The 27,124-nt window shown below is 46.4% G+C and overlaps 1 protein-coding gene across 11 annotated transcripts in view; it reads left to right on the top strand.

The window, feature by feature from the left end:
• The window catches only part of MAP7 (microtubule associated protein 7), a 1,989,984-nt gene that overhangs the window by 880,940 nt on the left and 1,081,920 nt on the right, over positions 1 to 27,124 (top strand). For 8 of the 11 annotated variants that reach the window (XM_069606764.1, XM_069606762.1, XM_069606760.1 and 5 more), the window contains one exon: positions 4,421 to 4,566. In XM_069606764.1, coding sequence (XP_069462865.1) covers positions 4,421 to 4,566 — 146 coding nt within the window. The remainder of the gene's footprint in view (positions 1 to 4,420; positions 4,567 to 27,124) is intronic. The other 3 variants (XM_069606765.1, XM_069606761.1, XM_069606771.1) reach the window with 1 other exon arrangement.

Raw genomic sequence — 27,124 nt, 5'->3', positions numbered from 1 at the left:
CAGTTCTCCTTGGATTATGGTTTATTCATGTTCCACGGGTTTGCTCTGCAATGTTGCAACATGTCCCTTGTAGCCCACTTTCTATAGCACCGCCCCATGGGTTTGATTGCCACAGTGGTGCATCCATGACGTCAGGATCAGGATCCCGTCATGACTGCCTGTTCATGGCCATTGTTCATTTGTATTTGGTTGTGAGTGTCTCGGTGGATGGTGGGGCTTAAGCTAGATGGCACCAGTTTACTTCTTTTTTAAACATGCATGGGTCACTCTCTCAGGGATGTTCATGTTTGGGTTTTATCCAGATCTTCGGCAATGGTTACGTGGATGGGTATTGCATTCATCTCACTTTGCATTCCTGTGGGGTGTCCTGGGTGAGGTTGCTCTTGTGTGTCTGGGTGTGAAGCTGCACTGCAACACACAAGGTGCATTGTGGTTGTTGTGGTCACATGTTATGGTGTTTGGACAAGTGTGTGCCCATCACTATTTGGGGTTTCAGGTGTGGTGGCCGTGTGCAGGTGTCCTTGTGTGCCACACATATATGGGACTGGGGCTGTGATGGTGCTGGCTGTGGTGCCTGGTGGCATGCAGGGCTTCCTATGGGTTTGCCCCCCACATACATTTGGTGTACTTTGGTATGCATTTCAGGCAGGGTTTGTACTCGCGCAATATCATGTGCGTTGGGCTCTGTGCCTCTCCATGTAGGCTGGCAGTGTGCTGTTACACAGCACCATGGAGTCGTGGGTGGATCCTGGGTAGCGAGCGCAGCAGTGGCTGATGGCCGGGCCTGGACTACAGGTCATCTGCAGTTCAGGGAATGGAAATGCTTCTGATTCCTGTAGGCAGCCTTATGTTCCCTGTGTGCTACCAGTGCAATAATCATGTTCGGGACTTGGGCAATGGCATAGGACTGTGCCTTGAGTTTGTTCACCTGTGCCTGGGTGGTAGGCAATGCAATGTGGTCATTCACATGTCGCAGCAGTGCATCCAGCACCTGGCCCAGGACGGCACTGAATGTGGACTTGGCCATTCCATGCATCATGGCCACTGCGTGCTGAAAGCTGCCCGTTCCAAGGTATTGTAGGACTGACACAAGCTTCACGAGTGGGGGCACAGCAGTGCTGATGGCACTCCTGCTACCTTACCTATGTCACCTTGGATTGTGTCCAGCACCTGGGTGGTGGTAGCCCTGTAAAGCCTGTACTCGGATACCAACTGTCCATTAGTCAGGGCCCAGGGTGTTGGCCTGACCCTGGGGATGGCTGGCTGCCTTGCTGCGGCTGGTCTCCTCCTCCTCCTCACCCCTCCTCCCCCCAACCTCCCCTCCTGTGCTCCCTGTGCCCTGGGCTGGTTGTCAGGCCTCTGTAGCTCTTGGCGCAGCATGTAGAGGTCCACATCAACATAGTGTTGGGAAGGGTGTATGGGGCCAGGGTGGGCCTTTTGTAGGCCTCCTGTGTGCATTGTTTGCACCTGTGGCTTCATTGCTGTCTCCTCCCTGCTCCTAATGGCAACATGGTTATGGGAAGGGTGTGTGGGGCCAGGGTGGGTCTGTGTGCATTGTTTGCACCTGTGGCTTCATTGCTGTCTCCTCCCTGTTCCTAATGGCAACAAGGGTGTGTGGGGACAGGTGGGTCTTTTGTAGGCCTCTTGTGTGCATTGTTCGCACCTGTGGCTTCATTGCTGTCTCCTCCCTGCTCCTAATGGCAACATGGTGTTGGGAAGGGTGTGTGGCGCCTGGGTGGGTCTTTTGTAGGCCTCTTGTGTGCATTGTTTCCACGTGTGGCTATGTTACCCTCACCTGTGTTGTTTTACCTCCAGCATTTGTCCGGGGGTATTTTCAGCGATATTAGTGCCGGTTTTCCAGCGCTAGGAGAGCCAAAGCTGTACTTGTGATAGGTCTGTAATAGCACGTTTGGTTGTCGGCGCAATTACAGCTGGCTGTAATATCGCCCGACTGAAGTTGCACCTGCTGGATTGCAGACGTGATTTAGTGTAGGGCTACCGCCCAACTCGTAATGAGGCCCTATATCTTATTTGGAAGTGAGGTGGGCACTAATTTCCTGAGGGGTGAGCTTCGCACTATATCATTTGCCAGCAGATAGATGTGAGCCGGGCACTAAATCCCTCGAAGGACTTCAAATAGTGTGCTGGCGCCCATATCCCCGAGACAGAACTTGGAGCAGAGTATCAGGCTGAAACCAGTATCCCTATTAGGTAGGAGACCCCTGGCAGCACTTTTGTTTGCCCTGTTCTGACGCCTTCTATATAGGTTGTTCAGAAAATAGAACCTTCCTTTCTTTTTGCAGGTAAGCACCTAGTTATAAAAGGCATATATCCCATTCCACATTGTGACAGCCACAAAAATGAAGTTGTTGAAGCACACTTCTTTGTCACATGCACTGTTGGATCTACTAACACACCTGTACCTGGCTTTTGCGACTTTGTATCATTCCGGTTTTGTTTTTGTCACATATAAAGCGATTTGGAATAAAACAAATACAAAGCCAAAATGCAGCCATGTGTGTTCATGTAGCCAAAATAGATTAATTGTTGGACAAACAATTCAGAGGTTAATTCTTTTAGTGTGGACAACCCATAACTCTAACTACCCCGCAAATGATTTAACAATTGTTAAGGTTGATATAGGTGGAAAGGTGACCTTTTCAATAAGTGGAAAATAGTGTTCTTGAGTAGCTCAACATTTGTGCTTGCTCCTCCTAGCACTATATGCAAGCATCAGCGGCCACACTGCAGAAATGTTGCATTGGTGAATTTGCAGTTCTGCATAGACTATGCATCAGAGCAAGATTTCCCTAGTTCTAATGCATATTGGTCAAATGCCTTTTTGTGCAAGGGCAGTGTTTGCCCCTGGTGCACATATTGGACGAAATAGCGCTTCATTGATGTAGTTTCTGTAGTACAGGTCTTGTTTAGAAATGCAAGAGGTTTTCCTAAACAAGAGCCTGGTCGACCATGTCCCTGCTGGTATTACCCAAATTGGTCGTTTACAATTGTTGGAATGAACAATTAACCGAATTTAAAGGGTCACAATTGACCTTTTCACAATTGACCGAATATATATATATATATATATATATATATAAATATGGGTTTTGGGGGGTTTGGCGTTGGGTGGGGGGGTTGTGGGGGGGTTTCCCCCCACATATATGGTACAATTGACCTTCACAATTCGGTCAATTGTGAAAAGGTCAATTGTCATTCGAGCAGTTGTAAAACGATCAATTCGTATACAACCGTCTCTGCTCACTGGTTGCTTTATGATTAAGTCCCCACCCAGTGCGCGATGACAGATTCTTATTAATCAACTAGGTTTCAGTGTTTGACTGATGCAGAAGCTGGTCTTTGACTGTCCATATTTTGTCCCAGCATTTTAATCTGTTTTCAGCAAACTTGTGTCTTTGAAAAGAAACAGCTGTCAGTGCACTGGTTAAATAAAAGCTTCCCCATTCTTTGGCTATCCTTGTTATCCGATTGAGGTCTGAAAAATACTTAGGGTCCTTTCAGCTTTCTTTCATCAAATTTGTATTTGGAAGATTCTGATCGCATTTTCTCCATCATTTTTACTATATTATTTTAGTTACTTTTATTAATATTACTAGTGACACTGGTCTCATTTGCGGAATGTCCTTGCGTCGATTTGGCCATCAGTGATACTTCGAAAAGCTGCCCTTGTGTTTTATGGCCAATATAGATGGTACTAGACCCTTTTGGTAGATTTTTTCAACGTAGTGTGGTTTTCTTGGTTTAATTAGTGTTGTGAATGGTGTCCCTTAAGATGCTCTGTTGACTCAGTTACTATTTGACATCAGTGAGCTGTAAGAACAGCAGAATGTTTTTTTTCTAGTTTTCATGTTTTGGATCTAACGTAATTTCAAAATAAAATGTGCATTTGACCTACATGCAGCAATGTGTGCATAGTGCATGTTGTGATGAACAGCTGATGTCCAATTGAGCTTTGCTCTGTCCTGATATTATTTCATTCTCTTCTACATTTCCCCATTTCACGTTCTAGCTACTTGAGTCTATCATGTTGTTTAAAACATAACTTTGAGTAACTTTTTGAAGGTAGAATTTGTTTCAAATCAATGGCATGGGTCTTGTTGTTTTACCAAAACCATCACTGGAATAAAAGTTAGCCTATTGGGCATTTTTCCAAAATTAAGAAATGCAAACTTTCATCTTAATTTAAAAATGTAATCTCATTTCATATGGATATCTAAACAGTAATCCAAATCCTGACTAAATGTCATTTTTGACCAAGATGATGTGGTGGTTCTTGGTTAAACCCCTTTTTTCCAAATTAACTTATCCTTTCTTTTTTCTTCCTTTATCATTTCCCTGCTGCCGGCTGTTGTCATTTCATTGTCCTTTTCTCCTTCATTGTTCTTTTGATACACCCTAGTTATGCCCATTTGTCCTCGTTCAGCATCTTGCAGCCCTATCAGCCCCCAGCCTTACAAGACCACAATGAGTAGAAGCGGAGAACGACCGAAGCTTTTTGTCCTGGCACCAGATTCTGCCGGTCGTAGAAGAACTACCAACTCAATGGTAAGCAGTTTTTGGTATTAATGTTTTGGGGTTTGCTTTGCATGTGTGATGAGGGCAGTCCTAAATTTATAAGGAGATGTTTCATAATTGTTAGTTAATAAAAGCCCTTGCACTAACATGACTGATTTCACAATCTTTGTTTTATACTATACACATACTATCAGGGGACAGGCCGGTGTCCTAAGGCAATCCTGAATTATTAGGTCATAAACTGTTTTTCTCCCTTTCATTGTGAAACTCTTGTTTTTAAAATGCACCATGATTTCAAGTCTAGTGTTATAGCACATCTGCTTGTTCCTATAGGGCAAACAGGACCTCTGGTTTATAGGCTTAAATACACCATACCATACCATACATTGTTCAGATAAACACTACATGTAAACAAGGAGTACCATCAAATACAAAAGCTACAGTCAGTCTACGTCCTAAGTCATTGTATTCTCTGGATGGCTCGGATACCGTCTTCATTACTCAATGCAGATCAATTGCTTAATCCAGATCTTTATTTAACTTTACAGTTAAGCATGGGTCATTGTCTAACTTATCTCTTCTGTTATACTAGCTGTCGTACTTATAAACAACTCCTCAAGCATAGCCATTCATGCATGATATTTAGTCAGTAAGCTAACAGCTTACAACTCCTTCAAAAATATCCTGGGCACCCCTATTGGACATGTTTCTTATGGTTCCATTTCTTTACAATAACACCCTAAATAATGACATACGATTTATATTATTTTTTTAATTGAGGGATCCCTCCCCAAGCTGCCCGTTTTTACTGCCTTTTTACCTTCCCCATCTACCCCCACCCCTTTTAATCCCTTAACCCACCACCCATACGTACTTTAACTTTAAAATTCGACTTTTTGTTGTTATTTATGTGTTGTTTTAAAAGTATGTTATTTTATTTTTCGTTATAAACACTGGATACCATTTCTTATCAGGCGCACACACACACACACACACACACACACACACACACACACACACACACACACACACACACACACACACACACACACACACACACACACACACACACACACACACACACACACACACACACACACACACACACACACACACACACACACACACACACACACACACACACACACACACACACACACACACACACACACACACACACACACACACACACACACACACACACACACACACACACACACACACACACACACACACACACACACACACACACACACACACACACACACACACACACACACACACACACACACACACACACACACACACACACACACACACACACACACACACACACACACACACACACACACACACACACACACACACACACACACACACACACACACACCCACACCCCCCCCCCCCTTAGGTTTCCAGCTGTAGGAACATGCTTTACCTCAAGATAGGAATTCTTAATTGCTTATGGAAGAAAACACTGGACACACTGCAAAACTAGAGTTGAGGGGAAAAGGATAAACAGGTGTTTTTACTGGGGCATAGGCAACCCAGTATGGATATGATGGCATGTCCTAAGAATAGTTTAGAGGCAGATTTCACCACTGAAAGCAGACCTGTTTTTCTGATCCAAAGGCCAAGGACCTGTGTTTGCAAAAACATGCGACACAGCTACCATCATCGGAGCCCATTATGCCCAGTAGCAAACTGACTTAACACTAAGGGGTATCACTCCTCTCTTACTTTTTCTGTCCTTTCTACATTCCGTTCCTTCTGCTGTCTATTCATCCTCTGTCATTCCTATCCTATTGTCCCTGAACCATCACAGTGCCCCAACATCCAGAGGCTCACACGGGCATAAAACCCATTTGTCACTCTCTTGGGGTGGGGGGCTCCACAGTGGCTTAGACCATGCTCTGTTACATAGACTTTGGGGGTTGTCTTCTCGCTAACAGAGCAAACACTGCATACTCCATCAGGTAGAAGGAGCCCTGCAGCTGTCTATTGCATGGGCTGTTCACTCAGTATCTTGCTCTTTGATCCTTCCTGCTCTTTCTCTCTCTCTCTCTCTCTCTCTCTCTCTCTCTCTGTCTGCAGCTGAAGAGGTTCTCTCTCCATTCCCTTTCATTTGTTCTTACCACCTCCGCCTCTAGGGATCCAAACGCAGGGTCAAACCGGACGTCTCTTGGACATCTTCTAAATGGAGCATCCATATGGACCCTCACATTTATTCAGTAGTTGTGCTAATGTGCTGTAATGCAATCTCATACGCCTTATTTGACAAAACATATTAGGAACCTGCAAAAGGGGGGAGTTGCATCTAACTTGGCTGCTGCTTGTGTGGTAAGGTGGAATCAGATGGACAACTTGTGGTTTGTAAGGTGATTGTTTTTTTTTTCTGCCAAAATCACTACATTAACCGTACATTTTGGTCCCTAAGCTGAAAGAATGAAGAGTTCAAAAGGCTGACATCATGATGTCATACAAAATAAAGTGTGTCCACCATCTAGAAACCTTAGCTAGCCTGATCCATGGCCCTACCACAAAAAAGGAAAATCATCTAACGGAAATACAAAAATAAAACTCAGGCCTTCTGCCCAAATGATATGCTCATGTCTTTTTTCCGGCCCCCGCTGTACTGTCTCTGTATTAGACAAGGTTGCTCGTACTCAGCAAATTTCCACTATGATCACCCAGAAATGTCTTTGGGCTTCTCACCCTCTTTATAGTACAAGTAAGAATGTTCAGTAACTCTTCTTAGGGCCTCCCACCCGATATACAAGTGAATAGTAAGTGTCTCTAGCAATGTTCCCTCCAATTATTTTTCCCTTATGTGCAGAATTGGTTTGTATTTGTTTTATTTGTAACACTCACCGTCCGGCCCGGAGGCATCGGGACGCAACTTGTACAGGGTTACATAAAGGGACATAGATATATACAAACTTTGATACAGGATGAGTAAATGTACATAGTATTAGGAGCATACAGCAATATACATAATTACAGAGTAGAGATTAGAACAGATATTTACTGGGACAGGGCTCCCAGGTACATATGAGATCCGAATCCGGTTGCCTTTCATGTGCTCATTATTATTATGCGCAACTAACAAGATCACCCATTTTCTGAGACTACATAGTGTAGTCCGGAAGGAGAAATACACTTGATGGAAATTATTACTGGTGTTTATTAAAATAATAAAGATAAGGCTTATCTTTCCCTGCCTATATGAATAACTAAAGGGGCTCGTCTGTCGCCATGTGAACATGTCTGCGGTCCAAAACTAGTTCGAACTGACAATACCACTATTTTACCTAACTTAAATTATATTAGGAGAATATCTCCCTTTTCTGAGTATCCCTTAAGGCAATGTCTCTTCTTTAGTCAAAAGTTCTCTTCAGTAAGATATCTTCAAATGGTCTCTTACCACCTTCTGGACAAGATCTTGTTACTCTTTTACAATGCTTTTGGGTTTTTTGTCCCCTTTAGGGACAGTTGTTCTACAGTCCTTTCTACCGCTCTTTCTTGTACTTTGAACAAGGCTTGTATGACTTTCTGACTCTTGTAACCCAGGCCTTTAGTTGGGTATCCCTTAAGGGACTTGACCATCCCCCTCTCATGGGGTTGCTCAGTTAGCTTTTTCTCCTCTCATCTGGTTCACTTGATTTCACTTCCCATTCATATTTATAGACTTCTCTCTCTGGTATCCGCCACTCTTTATTTCTTAAACCATGGGGTACTTTCCCCTCTTCCTGGGGTGTTTGTGCCCAGTTCTTAATACCTTCTCTTTCAGGCTTATTAGTTTTTCTCTTTATCACAGTAAACGCACTTAAATGGATTTATATTTAGTTACTCATCATTTACACTGGAACGAGTTTCCCCTGCTCCATAACGATGCTGTGGCAGCCTCCCTGTTCTCCGTTCTCCCTGTTAGCTCTGTATCCGCAGGGGAACGCTATCTGGCTCATCATTCATTCAGGTTCTCTTCCTCTGCTCCAGATCTCGTGCTTCTCCTTGTTGTCGGTGTCCCGCCCTCAGTCCCATCTCATATTGCGGCTGTATCTGGATGCGGGTGATAGTCTCGACTCCCCAGCTAGGTGGTTTTGGTGCTGTACAACGGGTGCATGGCCCACAACGAAGTCATTGTGGTCATTTCTCCATCCAGATAAGGATCCCCTTCTCCACGGTTTCTCTCTGTTCTGAAACATCGGGACTTCGGCCTTTCCCTCTGATGCTCAGGCACCCTTTGAAAGTTGCGGCTCCGTGGCACTCCTCGGCTCGGCCTCCTCCAGGCATCATGTTGTTGGGGGGCTTACCCTGCTTACGCTGTTATCTGTCTCTGTGCCTCGCTTCTCCTCGGCATGCTCTACCTCTTCAGCCTACTCCTCTCAGTTAAATGCACCTCTCTTCTTGAAGAGACAGATCCCCCTTCCTTGGGCATAAATACGTATTTTAATTTTGTTTTCAGCCAAGTCTCCGGATCTTACAATGTTCTTCATATCTGAAAGTCCCACATACGCTAGTAAGGTGGATGGTCTGGGGAGTTCCTCAAAGGAACAGGAGTCCTTGTCCCCTAAGGGGGAGTCTCTCCCAGTGAGGTCCCACTTGCTCAGACCCCTAGGGAGGCTCTTGCGGAGTGGGTTCACCTTGTGAGCATCAAAAGAGGAGTCTCCCCTTTGGGGAGAAGAGACGAATGGTTCACGCTCAATCCAACACTAGACTTTGTCCTGAGCTACGAGGACGATTTGTATAGGCTGGGATACACATGTAAAGTGGTAATGCTCCACCAAATAAAACCTAAAGCTATAACGATTGCCCCCCAAAAAATATGTATCATAGGCCTTAATAATACTTGGTCAGTCAATCCAGCGGCATCACTTTAAAGTGTATCAAGTGCGCAGAGGCTGGTCCCCGCAAACTTTACCTACCATGAGTTATATTAACACACAGAATAAAGGCACTGACAAATTGATGGTGACCATTGGTGATGGCTACTGGCAATGGCTACCGTCAGCCTTTAAATCACATTTTTCAGCACAGTCTCAATGACACTAAACTGTGGTACTCGTGGAACACGAGAGGATTTATGCAAATGTTTGGTGAGGCCGGACTGATTGCCAATATCGAGATATTTGTTAGTGGACCTGCAGAAAATCTGGCTCACAGAGAAGATTCAGATTGATGGTCATACCATGGTGCACCAACTAGCTACCAAGGGATTAAAGGGACAGCCTAAAGGCGATTTACTTATATCTGTGAAGCAGCTGTGGGAGTTAGAAGAACTCAAAGAATCCACCAATAGTGTTTAGGCAGTTTGTATAAGGCATGAGAAGTGGAAGCTCATAGTTGTAAATATATACGATCCACCCGATCTAATGATAACAATAGCAAACATAAAAACAGTCGAAACACTGATTAAGATCTACTCTAAAACCTACCCGATGTGGATAATGGGATATTTAAATACTAGAATCGATTTTGCAACAATTGATCTAATTGGCCCATTGACTTCTGGCCCGGTAGAACCAGCTCAAACAAATCGTCAAGGTAAACCTTGGAAGAAAATGCTAGAAGATCATAGCTTCGTGATGCTAAATGGATACTGTCCAGGTGATGCCAAAAAAGCTGTCACCTGGTCTTCGGGAAAAAGTGCCACAACAATTGACTTTATATTCGTTAATAACCATGGGCTCCCACTTATAGAGAACATGGGAGTTGTCCCGCGGCAAGAGAGCGATCATTTTCCTCTATGCACCTTCTTAAAGTCTCTAGAAATAACAACCCAATCTCTGATATACGATGAGAATGGTGATATATTTCTTAGTCAGGGACTAAATCGTATACAATGGAATGAGAATAATGTGACAAAGGGGAAGTTAGTGGCAGTAAGTCAGCTATTTTTACGCAGCAGTATGATGACCCCAATGTTAACAAAAAGAAATGGCTGATCAAAGCATTTTCGATGTTCGTGAAGAAAATCAGTGATGGTTGTGCGTCTAGGCGTAAATACAAAACGGCCATTGAATGTACTCATATTTCTAATAGTAGATGCCAATACGATAAAAAGATTGCAGAGGCAAAAAAAGATATGCAAAGTAAGATTGCACTAGTGTTATACCCGGTAATAGGTATACAGCGAGTGCTAAAACGGTCTCCTGAAGATCTCTTGCTGATTTTGCCATGATGAAGTGAAAAGATACAATATCGTCCGGAGGTGAGGATCCCCTGGTGAGTCACTTGTCTTTTGCTTCTCGATGACCATAGAATCCCAATCTCCTGGGTCTGTGTGCGCGGTGTCCTGAGGCAGTTCACCCTCTTCCGGCTCATCGTCATGACTTTTGGGGTTGGAAAACTCCCTAAATGGATCATCAGGTTCCCCGGCGTCATCTATGATGTTGTCCGGACCTTCTGAGGCTGTAGCGTATTGAAGGCGCATTTTGCGCTTTGGATCTTAGAGGTGAAGACCTTGGAGGAGATGGAGAGTGTCTTCTTTTATGAGACCTGGGTGATCCGCCATAACGTGAGTATGGTGAAGATCACTGCGGCAGCAGTGATTGTGGAGTACGATCTGTAGGAGACCTGCTTCCAGTGCGGTACACCGGTGATGTGCTTCGCGAAGGTTCTCTTACAGGAGCTGTCTGAGTAACCAGGAGCCTTGCCCTTTGTCTCCTTTGAACTCGTCTATAATTCTGCGCATCGACTGCAGTAAAGTAGCTCGAAAGGGTCTGCCACTTCTTCCATTACCGGTTGCCAGAGTACACTGTGCTCTTTAGATTGTACTGGCCGTTCTTCCTTCCCCTCTGAGAACTCCTCCTGCAGTAGGTGTTCATCATCCCTGTTATAGGTGATAGAGGGATAGCACCTTCTAACCCATCTAGCTGTGGTGTATGGACAGTTACAGCTTCCTCTGGCTGTGGAGGAGACTCGATGACGTCTGGCAACGTACAGTGAATCAACAATGTTTTGCCCTGCTCTTGGGGGCTTGTTGACTGTTTTTCCCTCGACGATGATGGGTCCTTCAACGAGGAATGTTTGGACGTCGACGAGTGCTTTTCGCCAGTGTCCTTCGTGGACGGCTGCTTCGTCAGCAGTTGTTTTGTCGACAACGATGTCTTCGTCGACAAGGTGGTTGGTTTGACAGTGGGCGACGGTTTATCTGTCGGCGACGGGACAGTTTTGGTGGACAGCGAGGTTAGTTTAGTTGTGAACGGTGTCCCTGTGGATGGCCGTTTCGCTGACAAAGGGGAAGAAAAGGAGGAACTTTTACCTTTTGTGTAGTTCTCCTTCCAGCAGACCTTTAGATACAGGTTCAGTTGAGCATTTCTGGGAGAAACCTGAAGGTGTCTCGCTCGCTAGGCCCGGGGATCTGTTATCCAGGTGGCCAGGACACGGCCATCGCTATTGGATCCAGTTTCTGGGGGTGGACCAGTGCGGGAGGATCACCTGGATGAGGGATCGTCAGGGAGTGGAAGTGGGACACCGAAGGGTGAGACGCGGTACCCTACCCCATTCCTTATGACACCTTTTCCCCATCCTACCCAGTAAGATATCTAGAAACTGAACCCCTCCCCTTTCTTGACACAAACACTTTCTCACAGACCAATTTACATGAAAGACAACGGACTAACACCAGAGCCGTGTACCTAAAATGTCCCAACACAAGGGTGAGGCAGACTCAGACAATTGCTGATAACTACACACATCTGACTTCCCTTCCGTTTCCTCATACGGATAAAAGGCGGTGCACAAGAACACATGGGGAGCAAGGCCAAACGCATGAGGAAGCAGCTATTCCAGGACAACAGTTCAAACGGAGGAGAAAGGCGGCGAGACCTGAAAGGACGACGAGAAGGGAATTGCCCTTGCCCTGTTCAACCCAGACCCGCGTAGCGTCCGAGAAGGACAACGTAAGACCGGGTACCGCAGCTGGCGACTTGGGGGAAGGATGTCAGCGGTACATGGGACCCTCCCGCACTGATAGCCAGGGCGGGGAGAAGCGGTTTCTATTGTGGTACCGTCCTTGACTCCAGAAGCAGGAGACGCCAACAGAGTTCGGCACAGCCGGTGAGTCGGAAAGAACTGATAATAGACCGGACTGTGTTGGGCTCAAGGTTGCGAAGAGCAACACTGTAACCTAAAAAGACTAAAATAATAGGTCTTTTGTAAGCAAAATTGGTATCAAAGTGGTCCAGCGCCACGCGGGTGCTCATTCGAAAGACTCTGACCGATGCCCCCTCCTCAACAAGGAGAATGTGTTGAACTGGGAAGTCAAAGTGGTCCTGTAGCGGGTTATGTTGAATCCTGTGCATTGTCGAAAGTCTTTGTTTGTTTTAGAAACTACAAGTAACAAGAGGCTTTAGGGGAGGCCGGCGTGAGGTGGCAAAGTGGTTATATGAGGGTCAAGCCAAACCCCTTGTACGGTCGGAAGTCTTTGGCACTTTTTGGAGGCAAATGTGAACCCAACTGAGGGATGCCAAGAGAAAGTGAACTGTGTATTTTGGCACATGTGAACCCAGTTGAGGGATGCTTGCGAATTATGGTAAACAGTAATACAACCGTGAACATTGTGACTACAAGTGTGAACCCGACTGAGGGATGTCTACAGTGAGTGGTTGGACTGAGCCCGACTGAGGGAGGCTAACGACTGAGGGAACAATCAGAGCCCGGATCCAAGGGTGAAGAGTAATCGCCCGACGTTAAGGTTAGCAGAAGGAACTTTTGTTTTGTTTATGGCATATCAGGCCCTTTGAAGCAAGAGACTTTTCATGAAAGAGACTTTAACACAAAAGGTCCTGATATTGAGAAAAGGAACTGAACTTTAAGCTCGTGCCATAGACGTCCAGGAGTGTGCTGTGCTCAAGAGTCCCGCCTTGTCCCATGCTAAAAACATGGGGAAGAGGGATCCCGGCCATAACATCCTGACTTATCATTTTGTGTACACTTCTTTCTTTTCCTGTGAATATTATCCCACACTCCTTTGTAGCATAGCGGTAATAGGTTTTCTTAGTATAGGCACTTTTTATTTGACTAGACTCCACTAGGACTGTATTATTATTATTTGGTGGCCGTAGCTTGCTCCCATCTTAGATTTAGGTTTAGCTTTGGCATTTATCTCACCCATTTTACAGTTTAATAAATAAGCTTGAACTGTGATCACTTGTGTCTGTCTCTCTTCGATGTCATGCCTTCCTTACATTTCCCACTCCTCTTCTTGCCATTGGATGGTGGAGCGTCTGATCTATCCACTGAAGAAGCTCTCCTCTGTGGAGCTTGCTTTTCAGGGTGTGAGGAGGAAGTTGAAGGCACAGTCTTGCTGGATTCCTCATGAGATGACATTTGTCTGCTCTCCAGGTGAAGTAGTAGTCACCTATGCCTGTCCTTTAGAGTCGTCTTGGAAAAGGTTTGACATTTTACATGACTGGATATCATGTGGATAAAGACAATAGATGCAGAGTTTGTGGGGGTTTCTGATGAAGATGACATTTTTACCACACCCGGAGTAGTTCCTGAAAAGGGAGGTCTTCTCTTTTGACAGCTTTTACTTGAGTCCCAGCCATTAGTTGAAAGTAGGCAGCCTAAAAACACGTTTTTAGGTGGCAAATGGTGGGAACATGAGCTCAAAGGGTTGAACCAGGAAGCCCCAGTGATAGGGAAGCTAAAAAAGATTACAGTATAACAAAAATGTTTAAAATGAGTATGGAAAAACCGAATTTGCTCAGAGAGCTGAAGAGTATTCCCATGTTCAGTGTAGACTGTGAAAAATCTGAAGATGGCTGATTAGGGTGGAGCCTAAGCCCTGCCACCTCATTGGTTGGGGCCTAAAAGGACTGAAGGAGGTGGAGGGACTCCTCAAATGAAGGGCTACACAGGGCTTATGGGGCTCTATGGGTCTAGCTTTTCTCCCTAAGGAAGACGTTTTATATTATTATTTAAATTACGGAGGATTCCCAGTCTGACGGTGCGAATATTCAAGCATGTGAATCTATGAAAGATACCAATGCTGTAGAAATACAGTAACAGGTAAGTAACTTTAGACTTCTTCTGCATTGCATTTTTCATAGATTTACATGCTTTTACCATTTAGTGACGTCAGGTTTGGGATACTCCTCACAATTTCTTATTCGGGGAACCCTGCCCTTTTCTCCAACTTTCCAAACTGGGTGATTTTCCCCTGTAAGAACTTTGAGGCCCTACTCCAAATAGTAACCATTCTGTCCCTTTTTCAAAATTGGAGGCCAAACGGGAAGATCCATCTGTGCCTCTTCTGCTGTTAAAGTATATCAGTGACTTCCTTCAAATCTCTTTTGAGGGCCAATGTGGATGATGCAACTCAAAGGGGCTAACCGCCTTTTGGCGGGCGAATTGTGCAAACAGTGCAATAGGAAGTGCATTGCACAACTGCGGCCAGAATACGGGGACCTATGCAGGGAGGAGAGGCAGATGCTGGAGATAATGCAGGTCCACTATAGGCAGCTGTTGGAGGCGGAGGAATTAGACCCCCATAAACAGGAAGCCTTTTTACGACAGGCGAATCCGACCAAACTCTCGGAGGAGGATAGGGGAGAACCTGATCGCAGCGGAGGAGGTGGGTCAGTCCATAGATTCCCTTCCATCAATTAAACCCCAAGCCAGGTGGTTTCAGGAACTGTTTTACAAGACCTTTAAACCCTGGCTATTTCTCGGAACATGGGCATTTCCATTACCACACCACTCCTCAAGCCCCACAAGGACCTGGTGCAGTGTGGCAACTATCAACCTATATGGTTGCTGAATAATAATGCAGAGATTTACATCAAGGTACTGGCTCAGCGGTTGGCACGGGTTCTCCCCAGGCTTATCCATCCTGATCATGCGGGGTTTTAGAAGGCAGGCACACGCATGATAATACTAGGCGGGCGGTAATTGACTTGGATGTAATTGACTTGGACAGGCGAACAGGGCAGAGATTTATAATCTCAGCTCTGGACGCAACGCGTGCCGTTGATTGCATGGACTGGGGATATCTCTGGAAGACTATGAAGGCCTTTGGTCGCGACCCTATCTTTTCGTGTATGGTATTAGCTAACTTCCGAATACCCTTTGAAGTTAGTGGTCAACGGGTATCTCTCTGAGGGAAATGCAATAAGGCAAGGCATGCGGCTGGGGTGCCGGCTCTCCCCATTGATATTTGCAATGACCATGGAGCCATTGGCTAGCGTAGTAGGGCAGACACAGCGATGTACGAGGGGACTGGAATGAACACAAAATCGCTGTATATGACGACAATGTGTTATTGTTCCTTGGGGACACTGTCGGGTCCCTTTCAAGGGTGATGGGGGTACTTCGGGACTTTGCTAGGGTATCAGGGTTCAGAATCAATTATAGTAAGTCTTAAAGCATTGAATATAACGGAGGATCCGGAGGTGGTGGAGAGGTGGCAGAACAAACTACTGCTCCAATGGGCCGACACAGAGATTGCGTATTTGGGTATCAAATTGACCAGGGAGTATGGGACGCTATACAAGGCTAATATACCTCAGTTGTGGGCTGACTTGAAGGATGATCTGCAGAGATGGCACAAACTGGACCTCACATGGTTTGCACACATAGCTGCACTTAAAATTACCCTGTTGCCCAACTTCGGTATGTCATGAGTTCTCTTCCGCATACCATTATCTTTTTTTTTCGCCACCATCGTAGGAGCCGGAGCTCTTCCGTCCTGTGAGCTGCTGGAATAGCTCACCAAACACCTGCCTGCACTGTAACTGCACTCAGGTAAGCCCGAGCGCTTTAATTGATATATGCTCCAGCAACGCTTTGTGCAACATGTGACCGTCCTTTTACCAGCTGCAAATATCCCCCATTCTACTTTTGTGTCACTACTCCCTTGCTAAGTGCGACACAAGCAGAATCATACATTTCGGCCAGACCCACCATTCTTGAAATTGTGAGATTCACTACGCTAAGATGCCCGCCTGATTTGAATTTGCACCTCAGCCCGGAAACTGCAAGAGTGAACCCACACTGCTCCTCCTTGCCTACCTACACAGCCTATCCTGGGGCACCGGCAGGCGTAAGCCGGCCCCCAACAAAGGCACACCCCTAAGGCACCTGTCCTGTGCATGTCCCGTGCTGACCCAACGCCGGCGCCAGATCACCTGCCTGTAACCATGTGTCTAGCGTTACCTTACTTCCACGCATTTCGAAACCATCGATACCGCTGTCGCCCTACTCTGAGCCTGCCCTTCCTGAGCGAGATCAGCTGCCGGTAAGACTATACATAGATCTTCCGTGCACCCAAATGATTGATGCCAATCATTGCGTATGTTTACTGCAAGCAGACAGTATATTGCTGCCTCTTTTTGCCGCTCCACCCACGGATTTTGATATACGCCCGATTGTACGGTGCCAAACCTATCCGTGGAAAATTATACCATACTCAACCGAAACGTTCCTTCCAACTCTGACTGCCTTATTGACTAATCAAGTAGGCATGTACCAATTTGCATAAAAATGCATCATCATCAAACAGCGTCTCACATAAGACCTATCGCACCGTGTGCGTGAACTTAGTGTTCCAATTGTTTATCCTTTAGTGTCATTTAGCCGTTGTCTAATATTGACTCAGTAGAAACGCTAATTTGTCTGAAACTAGCCACGTATTCCAATGTCATTAGATGTGTGATCTTTAGGCTACCCTATACGGCCAGTTGTATGCTAATTCTGAGGTCCATCTAGGCTAGCTACCTGACTCCTCGCATGGGAACATAGTATCTTCAATTGCTGATTTACCAAATTCTATTACCTTAACTGAGCAATTATTTGTTCAATCTGACTGTCACCTATCAGCCATGTATTCCTCCCCTTCAACTATTTGCCACCTAACTAAGCATAGCTAATGATTGTAAATTTCTATCATATTGTGATTGTGCAATGATGCTTACCTACATTACACACCACATAGCCAATCCTTGGCCGAGCCGTTATGCCTTAGCCCTCATCATGAGTACCGTGACTACCTTGGTCAAGTTCCTTGTTAATTGCAGTAACTCATATACTGACATGTCTCATAATTCTACAAGCACGTCAAAAAATATCTGCACTGAGGACTATGTTAAACCTACAGCCTTCCTCCCTCCATTGACCCCCACCAACTGGATTAAGCCCACCCATTTCCTACCTCCATGCAAGCCCGCATATACCAATGCCCTTTCTAACATTCCAATGCAATCTCTACCCCAGAATGCTCACACCCTGCTGAGGGACCGTACTCGAAATTCTAGCCTCACCACTAAGGATACCAGATCTTACCTCCCACTCTGAATCACCCATGCCCAACTACAGCAATGAACACCAGGCTAGGCTCTAGATTGGGTAAAACCTATAACCTACTGCCTAAGACCCGCCTCTCAACACACCTATCCACTGCCCCAATAAACCACCTTGCAAAACTGCTAAAACCTCCATGATAAATAAACCAAGACCAACCACACCTAACGCACCTGCCAACAATACCTGACCCATAGCTCTTACCAGGGCTTTATTAAATGCTAGATCCCTAGTAGCCCACTCAGCGGATATTGCCGACCTGATTCTTGACAAAAAATTGGACTTCCTGGCAATTACTGAAACTTGGTACATGCAGCAGCAGGCCCCTCTCTCCTTATCGCTACACCCGATAATTACATAGCTTACAGATCAGACAGAGTCTGCTAGAGGTGGTGGTGTGGCCTTCATTGCTAAAGCCTCTCTAGGACTTAGAATCATCCCACATGACCCTACGACTTCATGTGAGTTACTGACAGTGAAACTTCCCCACTCCCCCTCGAGGACCTTATCCATGCATCTAATCTATAGACCCCCGGGACCTACAGCCGCTTTTGAAGAAGAAATTAACATACTGATCGCGGCCAACACCAAACCCTCCTTGCAAATCCCCCTAATAGGTGACTTCAACCTTGGTTTTAATGACCCTACCAACCACTCTGCACTACTTTTGGCCAACTCCCTGTCAGAATTAGGCCTCACCCAGAGAGACCTCCTACCCACTCATGATAAAGGCAGAATCCTTGATTGGGTAGCAGACTTTAATTGTACAACCAATATAATCTCCATTGAACCTATATCATGGACGGATCATTTTTTACTTGCATTTGACCTGCAAGACTGTATCCCCCATCAAGACTAATGCCATTGCCCCCTCTATGCCAACGAGAAACAGGAAAATATCACAGTAGACAACCTCAAGCCTTTTCTTGGACCCTTGCTTAAACCTCCACCTTTGGCTGACCCAGCGGGGCTATATAACAAAAATATTACCATTGCTTTAGACTCTATTGCACCCCTAAAAATATGCAAAAGCAAATCCTCTGCTCATCTGAACACTTGGTTCATCCCTAAACTTAAAGACATAAGGAAAGAAAAAAGGAAATGTGAAACCACCTGGAAAAATGACCCTTCTACTACAAATAAAAACACTCTTAAAAATCACCAAATACAAAGAAGAAATACTTTCAGCTAAACATAACTCTTATAATGAACGGATCGACCAAGCCTACTCCAGTTCCAGTGAACTGTTCACGATTCTCAGAGAACTGTAGGCACCCACCCTTAGCCCCCTCCCCACCTCATATGATTGTATTAAAGATCAAATCTGGTGCACAAAAATTTAAGATGGCTTAGCCAATAAAATTACAATGCTCCAAAAGAAAATTGCTGCTTAAAAATGACACCTTCCGTCACAAGATAGCATCCAGAAACAAAACCCTAACCTCCCTAATCTGCCTAAACGATTTAAATTTACCTCCGTTTCCACCCAAGAAGTAATCAAAATCATAGCCTCCCTCAAACCATCAAACTGCCAAGGGGATGCATGCCCAGCCACTGTCATAAAGGACGCAGCAAGCATTCTTGCCCCTTTTATCACCTCTCTAATCAATGCTTCTTTCCGTACCTGTACTGTAGCTAGTCATTTGAAAAACTCATGGGTACTCCCTCTCCTGAAAAAAACCTTCCCTAGACCCCAGCATCCCTACCAGCATCCGACCAATCACCACAGTCCCATTCCTGTTAAAGATCATAGGTAAAGCAGCCTATAATCAAATACAAAATTATCTTGAGATTAATAAGTTACTCTGTCTCCATCAATCAGGTTTCAGGCCCCAACATGGCACAGAAACAGCTTTGATTGACCTAAAAATCCAGATCAATGATCTAAAGGATAAAGGTTGCTCAGCCCTCCTGCTCCTGTTGGATCTGTCGGCTGCCTTTGATTTGGTTGACCATAAGATTCTGTGCAAGCACCTTTCCACAGCAGCCCACTTCTCACCAGAAGCCACAGCCTGGATCAATTATTTCTTAAACAATAGGTCCATGAGAGTCTTTTCCACATCGGCTGCAGCGGACCCGATCCCTATATCATGCGGAGTCTCACAGGGCTTGTGTGTTTCACCTACTATGTACAATGCATTTACAAAACCACTGTTTGATGATTTGGACTATCTGGGTGTCACCTGCATGAATTATGCAGATGATACCCAGATCCTTATACCCTTGACAGGCGACTATGACAAAGACCTAACCCTTGTCAATAGAATCTATCTCATCATTCAGGCTTGGATGGCCTCACAAGGTCTCTGCCTGAACGATGAGAAAACTGAACTGCCACTCCTAGCTACGCCCATCAATATCACTAAACTGGGCGATCTCTACCGCTCCTTCAACATTGACGGACATGTCATTAAGGTCGCCAAAGAAGTAAAAATGCTAGGTTTTTACCTAGATTCCTCCCTGAATATGTGCAAACAGGTCAGCGCAACAGCCTTGGCAACAGCTTACACCTGTAAGCTTATCCGCTCCTGTAGACACTTCCTCTCCACAAAAAGTTGCATTACCCTAGCTAGAGCCCTAGTACTCTCTTAAAATCGACTATTGTAATGCACTTTACTTAGGTGCCAATAAAGAGGTCATCAAGAAACTACAGAATAATGCCCTCAGAACAGCCCTGAGCATTCCTCGCAGACAACATATCTCCTCGACCAGACGAGATAATAATTGGCTCTCTATTAAGGAACGAATCCAACTTAAAACAGCATCCCGAACGCATAAACGCCTTAATAATTCTGCTCCGCAGTACCTTATGGCTTCATTCTCCAAAACCCATCATGCCCGTCTAACGAGATCTTCAACTCAGGATGTCTACAAGTACCTAGAGACAAACTTAAAAAAGCAGGTGGAAGCAGTTTTCCAGTCCTGGCTGCCCAACTTTGGAACACTCTACCCATGACTCTTAGAGCTGACCAGCCCTTCTATAAATTTAGGCAAGATATGAAAAACTAGGTTATCACCAATGGTGCACCTTACTATCCTCCTCACCGGATACCTGTACCTGACTTGACCCACCTAAAATGGGTTGATATGGGTACAACACTGTAACCTGTAAGTATTAGTGTATATTCTTAGTATTGCTTCTTGTGCTGCCCATTGTATATAGCATGCTGTATATTTGTACATACTATGTGTAACTAAGAAATTGCATATCCTTTGTATTGCGCCCAGATACCTCTGGGTGCGGCACACACTATAAATAAATAAACAAATAAGCAACAAAAAAACATACATCGCCACAGATTAGGGCTCTACAGCAGGAGATGTTCACATTTATTTGCGGGAGGAAGAAGCCTGGGGTCCCTAGAAAGGTCCTGATGTGGTCTGTATATCCTGGAGGGTTTGAGTCCAGATATCGGCAGATATTTGCTGGTGGCACAGATAGCCCCCGTGCTGGAATGGACGGGACAATCTGGCCCAAAGGGATGGTGTGAGATGGAGCAATGTGCCACATCTATATACTTCAGAAGCTTACCATTCGTTGGTGGCCAAACCAGGTGAGTGGGGCTGGGGGTCCTGCTTACTGCCACCAATTGTGCGCTGTGGCACTGGAATCGGGCACTGTGGCGAAGAGGAGTCGCACCGGGCCTAAGCCCCTATACCCTGGTTAAACGTAACTTAGATTTTAGTCCGGCCTGGTCCGAAGCGTTTTGGGACGGTTGGAATGGAGGCCATGAATTTACACTATTTTACCTGTTTAGGGGAGACTCCCCTCATCCCCCCATCTTCCTCTCGTTCGAGGAGATGAAGGTGAAATTCCAGCTAGATGAAAGGGAACGGTACTGCTACGCTCAGGTCTGACATTCGATCACACAGAGGGACGACCGTGCCGCAGGGGGAAGGTCACTAATTAGGTTAGAGACCACGATGAAGGACGGTGTGGTCAGGAAAAGGGTCTCAGATCTCGAAGTTGCTGGAGGGGTCGACCATAGGGGATAGGCTCCCGTATATGGAACAGTGGGAACACAATATGGGGGGTTGCTATCTCACCTGAGGTTTGGGAGCAAATATGGAGCAGGGCTCACAAAGCATCTAGATGTGCTACTATAAAGGATGCAGTATACAAACTGCTTCAGATGGTATCCGACCCCACAGAGGCTACCCAGAATGCTCCAGCAATACTTGCCCCTATGTTGGAGGAAGTGTGGGGAGATCGGGGATCTGATACATATGGTGGGCCTGCCTGAAAATCTAGGTGTATTGGAAAGAGATCTCAGGGCACATTAAGGACATAACAGGGGTCCAAATACCACATGCTCCATTGGTCATCCTCTTGGGAGCTGTGGAGGAGGGAGTCTGTGCAACAAGTGGGCTGCAGGCAAACCTGCTCACGCATATGCTCACTGCGTCCAGAATGGTCCTGGCTCACCAATCGAAAAACCCAGAAGGCCCGGGCGGCCTTATGGTGGGTTCAACTGTGGAGGGTGTTATCAATGGAAAAGCTATGCGCACTGTCTTCTGGGTCTTATCAGAAATATCTGAAAGTGTGGTCGCTGTTATAGTAATGGGTGAAGGATTGAGCGCATCACTACCACAGACATTCTGTGTTACAGAATTTTTCAATATTATAAGGGGCTCTCAGGTAGTGCTGGGGGGTACGATTGGTTCCTATGGGACGGAACTGACCCTGGCCATAAATGCTCATCTTCGTTATCATTATACCACAAAGTTCTGATCAGTTTGTTTAATTCAATTGCGCTTTTCTTTTCTTTCTGTTGTTCAAAATTGTTAAACTGTAAGTTCCAGAGTGACTCATGTGCAGCAACAACGATGACTCTAATGTATAGGCAGACAATATGTAGAAGTGTAAGGGAGTCATTACGAGGTTGGAGGAAGCCATGGTGCTATTAGCGCCATGGCTATGCCCTTGCCGCTTACCGAGTCCGGGATCCCTGAATGGGGAATTACCAGGCCATTCCAACCTTGGAGGACCCGGTATTTTCCCCATTCAGGGAACCCATTCCCATTCGAGCCCCCATAGGGCTCAAAGGGAATGGGGACCATGCTAACAACGGGCCCGTTAATAACGGACCTGTTGTTAGCATGCTGGTCCTTTAGCGGCTCCCACTAAGGGCGCCTGGTAAAACCAGCCGCCCTCAGCGGGACCCGCTAAAGGACCTCGTAATGCGGCGGTAAGGGGTTAACAGCACCTTTACCAGCGCTGTTAAACCCTTACCGCCAACCTTGTAATGACCCCCTAAGTCTTTTTTCATACTTGTGTGGAACTATACAATAAAGATAGTTTACAAAAAACGAACATGCTCTATTTCTGATGCGTAATCTACATTACACCTATCAAATGTAAAATCAAAGTTAGACAGTTGAAATGAGGGTTAAGATTTGCGCACCATAGATCAAAGAAAATATCTGTAATGACAAAGACCTCGGAAATATTTGTCACTCTTCAATATTCTAAAAGGGGGGAACTAGGTTTTCAGGCATGCCAGAAAAACGGACAAGTTTTTCATAGCTAACACTTCCCTGACCTTGATCCACCACATTTCAATAACCGGACCCATAAGGGTTTTCCAATACTATCCGAAAGTCAACCTTGCCATGTTCAACAGATGTTAGTAGTGCAGCTATTGGTCATGTCTCTTCTGGCCATTCTTCACCAAGCACCACAAGCTTAAGATGTCACTATATGAGACAGGATAATCTTAGAATAAATTGGGTGATTGGGCAGATCCACCAAATGTGCATTTTTTTTTATTGGTTTTCCTGTAGGTTTGCAAACTTGGTGGTTTGGAAAAATCTTGCTGCACCAGCTGTGGTGACAGAGCTTTTAGACAAACTGCAGAGAAAATTGGTGTCTGCCTCTGCGAGCCCTGGGGGCTTGGGAAACTAGTCCCTCCTGTGCTCTACAGACAACCTCAGGACTACCCCTGCAGTGGCACAGGACATGTTCATAGATCACATGTGCGTCATTTTGGAAAACTGCTGGAGCACAAAGTGAAAGGCACAGGTGGCTTTTTAACTGGTTGCATCTGATTCAAATCATAATAATTCTGCAACCTAGTCAACCTGGTGGCATGTTAAATATAAGTCTGTCACGGTGCACCCTCAGAGTACGCTGCGGCGCCCAATCAGGAAGGACTGGAAGCTGTTGTGGAGACTGAGATAGCGGGGACTATAACTCACGGCAGTGCACACACTCCTTTACCTGCCACATGGTGCCCCGCTCACGTGATGCGGAAGCCACAGCTGCGTTCCAATACGCTGCAGATGCTGCCGAACATCAAAAGGATGGTGCAGAATTTTGCTTTGTGCCACACAACGGGCCTCATTACACGGTAGGCGGTAGGGATTTAACGTTACTGGTAATCGAATACCGGTAACGTTAAATCCACATGGCAATTACGACCCGGAACACCGCTATTAGCGGCACCGCTAAGTACGGTGCCACTAATAGCGGCCAGTCCGCGTGCGCGCGACCCTCCATCCCGTAAATAACGCCATGCCGCTAATAGCACAGCATCACAAGGCAAGCAGACCTGCCAATAGCGGCATGGTAAAGCCCCCAAAACCCCTTAGCGCCATGGCGCTAATGCCGGCATCGCAAACCACCCGTTAAGAGAACTGAGCAGTGTTCCCACCTGCCACAGGTGGACACAATCAGCACAGGTGGAGGCAATGGAGACTGTGGGAGCACACCACACCCCTTCACACACCAAGATGGTCCCAATACTAGCAGCATTACATGGGCTGGAGGACATGATTGCAGCGCAGCAGCAACAACAACAGGCAGCACAGAGGAGACGCAGGAGGAGGAGGAGGAGGAGGAGGGCAAGACAGGCACAGCAAGCACCACCACGGCACCTAATCATACCACAGAGGCACCCACCAATCCCCAGGATCAGAGCCAGTCCATTTAACCTAACCCCTGAGCAGATACACACCCTGAGCCGTCTGGACCGGGATACCATCACCAGCATCGTGGACATGATACACAACGACATTGTGAGCCTCATAGACATCCAAACTGCCATCCCCCCTCTACTCAAGGTGGTGACTGTGCTCCACTTCCTGGCCACAGGCACCTACCAGCTTACAGTGGGGCAGATGCATGGCATCTCACAACCAGTATTCTCACGCACGCTGAACCAGGTACTGGATGCCCTCCTGAAGCATGCACCTGAGCCACGGTCTGCCCAGGAGATTGCAAACACCAAAGTTGGGTTCTATTCACTGGCAGGCATCCCAAGTTGCATCGGGGCCATCGACTACCCATGTGGAATAGGTGGTCCCACATCACAATGAAGTAGTCTACCGAAACAGGAAGCAATTCCACTCCATCAATGTCCAAATGGTATGTGACGCCAACAAGATGATCACACATTGTTGTGCCCGATTTCCCGGATTAACCCATGATTCCATGGTCCTGCAGAACTCAACTATCCCACGCTTCATGGAGCGACAAGCCGGACAACGTTCGTGGCTACTTGGTGAGTAGCATGGCAAGCACATGGCAGTGTGATTGGGGGGGAGAGATACTTACTCCAACTGGGTGTGATTGGGGGGGAGAGATACATACTCCAACTGGGTGTGATTGGGGGGGTACATACTCGAAATGGGTGTAGCTTGTCGTCCATCGGACAAATGCACATACAGATGTACGCCAATGTCCATCTGGGAAGGCCGCAACGTACTTGAGATGAACGGACATGCAAGTATAAGCTACACAACATAGATGACAATCCAGGTCTAGAAACATTAAACATCCATCCACATTGCACAACATTCCACGCCACAAAATAAACAAATTGCATACATGTCGCCAAGATAGTCATACAGAATTAGCGCAGCACAACATCAATAATGCAATGTGCCCTTGAATGCATGGAAAGGGATCACCCCTAGCCATAGCATTGCACCATGCACCTATAGCACCACTGAAGTGATGCTTCAGCATGGCAACATCAATGTTGGAATGGCAGTACACCAGCAGTGTGGTACCAAATCTGCCTGGGCCCAGGGACACCTAAGACCTGGCCTCACCCAGGACATGTCCATTACTGTTGGAGGCATTAATGGGGCATGCCGGCTGTCCCCTGAAGAGGTGGCTTCTCGCCCCTGTACGGAACCCCCAGAACAGGCACGAAGAGGAATACAATCGTGCACATACCCGTACCCGCATCGTGATCGAGCAGACTTTTGGCCTTTTGGCCTTTTGAAGACACGATTTAGGTGCATTAGCAGGTCTGGTGGCGCTCTCCTGTATGGCCATGAGAAGGTGACCAAGATCACCATGGCATGTGTCATGCTGCACAATGTGTATCAGACGGAATGTGCCACTGCCCCTGACGTTGAAATAGAAGCACCTGATGAGGATGATGATGGTGATGAGCACGGAGGCGAAGGGGATGCAGGTCATGCAAGAGGGGATGGCCAGGAGGGACGTGCTGTGAGACAGCATCTGATCAACCAAATATTCTGAGTAACATGGTTTCTTACTGTCACATGGATATGGGTAGTAATGCACTGGTGTCTGTTTGGAAGCGCACAATGGACCCTGTCGTCAATAAAGTACACATACACAATGAAGAAGTCCAAGCCTGTGTTTTGATCAAACACCAGTGTATTAAGGAACGTAAAGATGAAAATGTGCATGTCCCCAAACATCCCACCACCCTTCCCCCCAACCCCCCACAACAGTCCCATAACACCCTTCCCCCCACCCCCCACAACAGTCTCATAACACCCTTCCACCCACCCCCCACAACAGTCCCATAACACCCTTCCCACCACCCCCCACAACAGTTCCTCATGTGTCTGCCACAATGTTTCCATCCAGCAATGCACGTGGAAGCTTGACCATGCACTCCCTATTGGCCATTGCCAACACCAGCATTGGGAGGCTGCCTAGACGTGCGCCTGGTGGTGTGTGAGGAGCGGCGGAGGGGTTTGTCTGCCTCGAACTGGCGGATGAGGAAGTGGCTGACTGTCCTGGTGGTGGTGGTGGTGGGAAGTGGCAGTCCATTGCGTCCGCTATCCGTGTGAGGACCTCCCTAAATCGGACAATCTCCCCACACAGCCTGTCTGTACAGGCCTCCATCCCCTCCCTGGAGTGCCTTGCTGTCTCCGTAATCTCCGCCCTGAGACGGGCAGCCTACTCCACATGCTGCCCAACCAGCACAGTTATTTCCTGTTGCCGCTGGCTGATGCTGGCCAGGTCGAGGGCAGTGTTGGGTTCTGGTGGTGTGGCTGCTGTGCCCTCTGATGCAAC

This window comes from Ambystoma mexicanum, chromosome 4p, assembly GCF_040938575.1.
Source record: "Ambystoma mexicanum isolate Mex_15411 chromosome 4p, UKY_AmexF1_1, whole genome shotgun sequence".
NCBI lineage: Eukaryota > Metazoa > Chordata > Amphibia > Caudata > Ambystomatidae > Ambystoma > Ambystoma mexicanum.
Note: the sequence above shows the minus strand (reverse complement) of the source record. Positions and strands in the feature narration are given on the sequence as shown.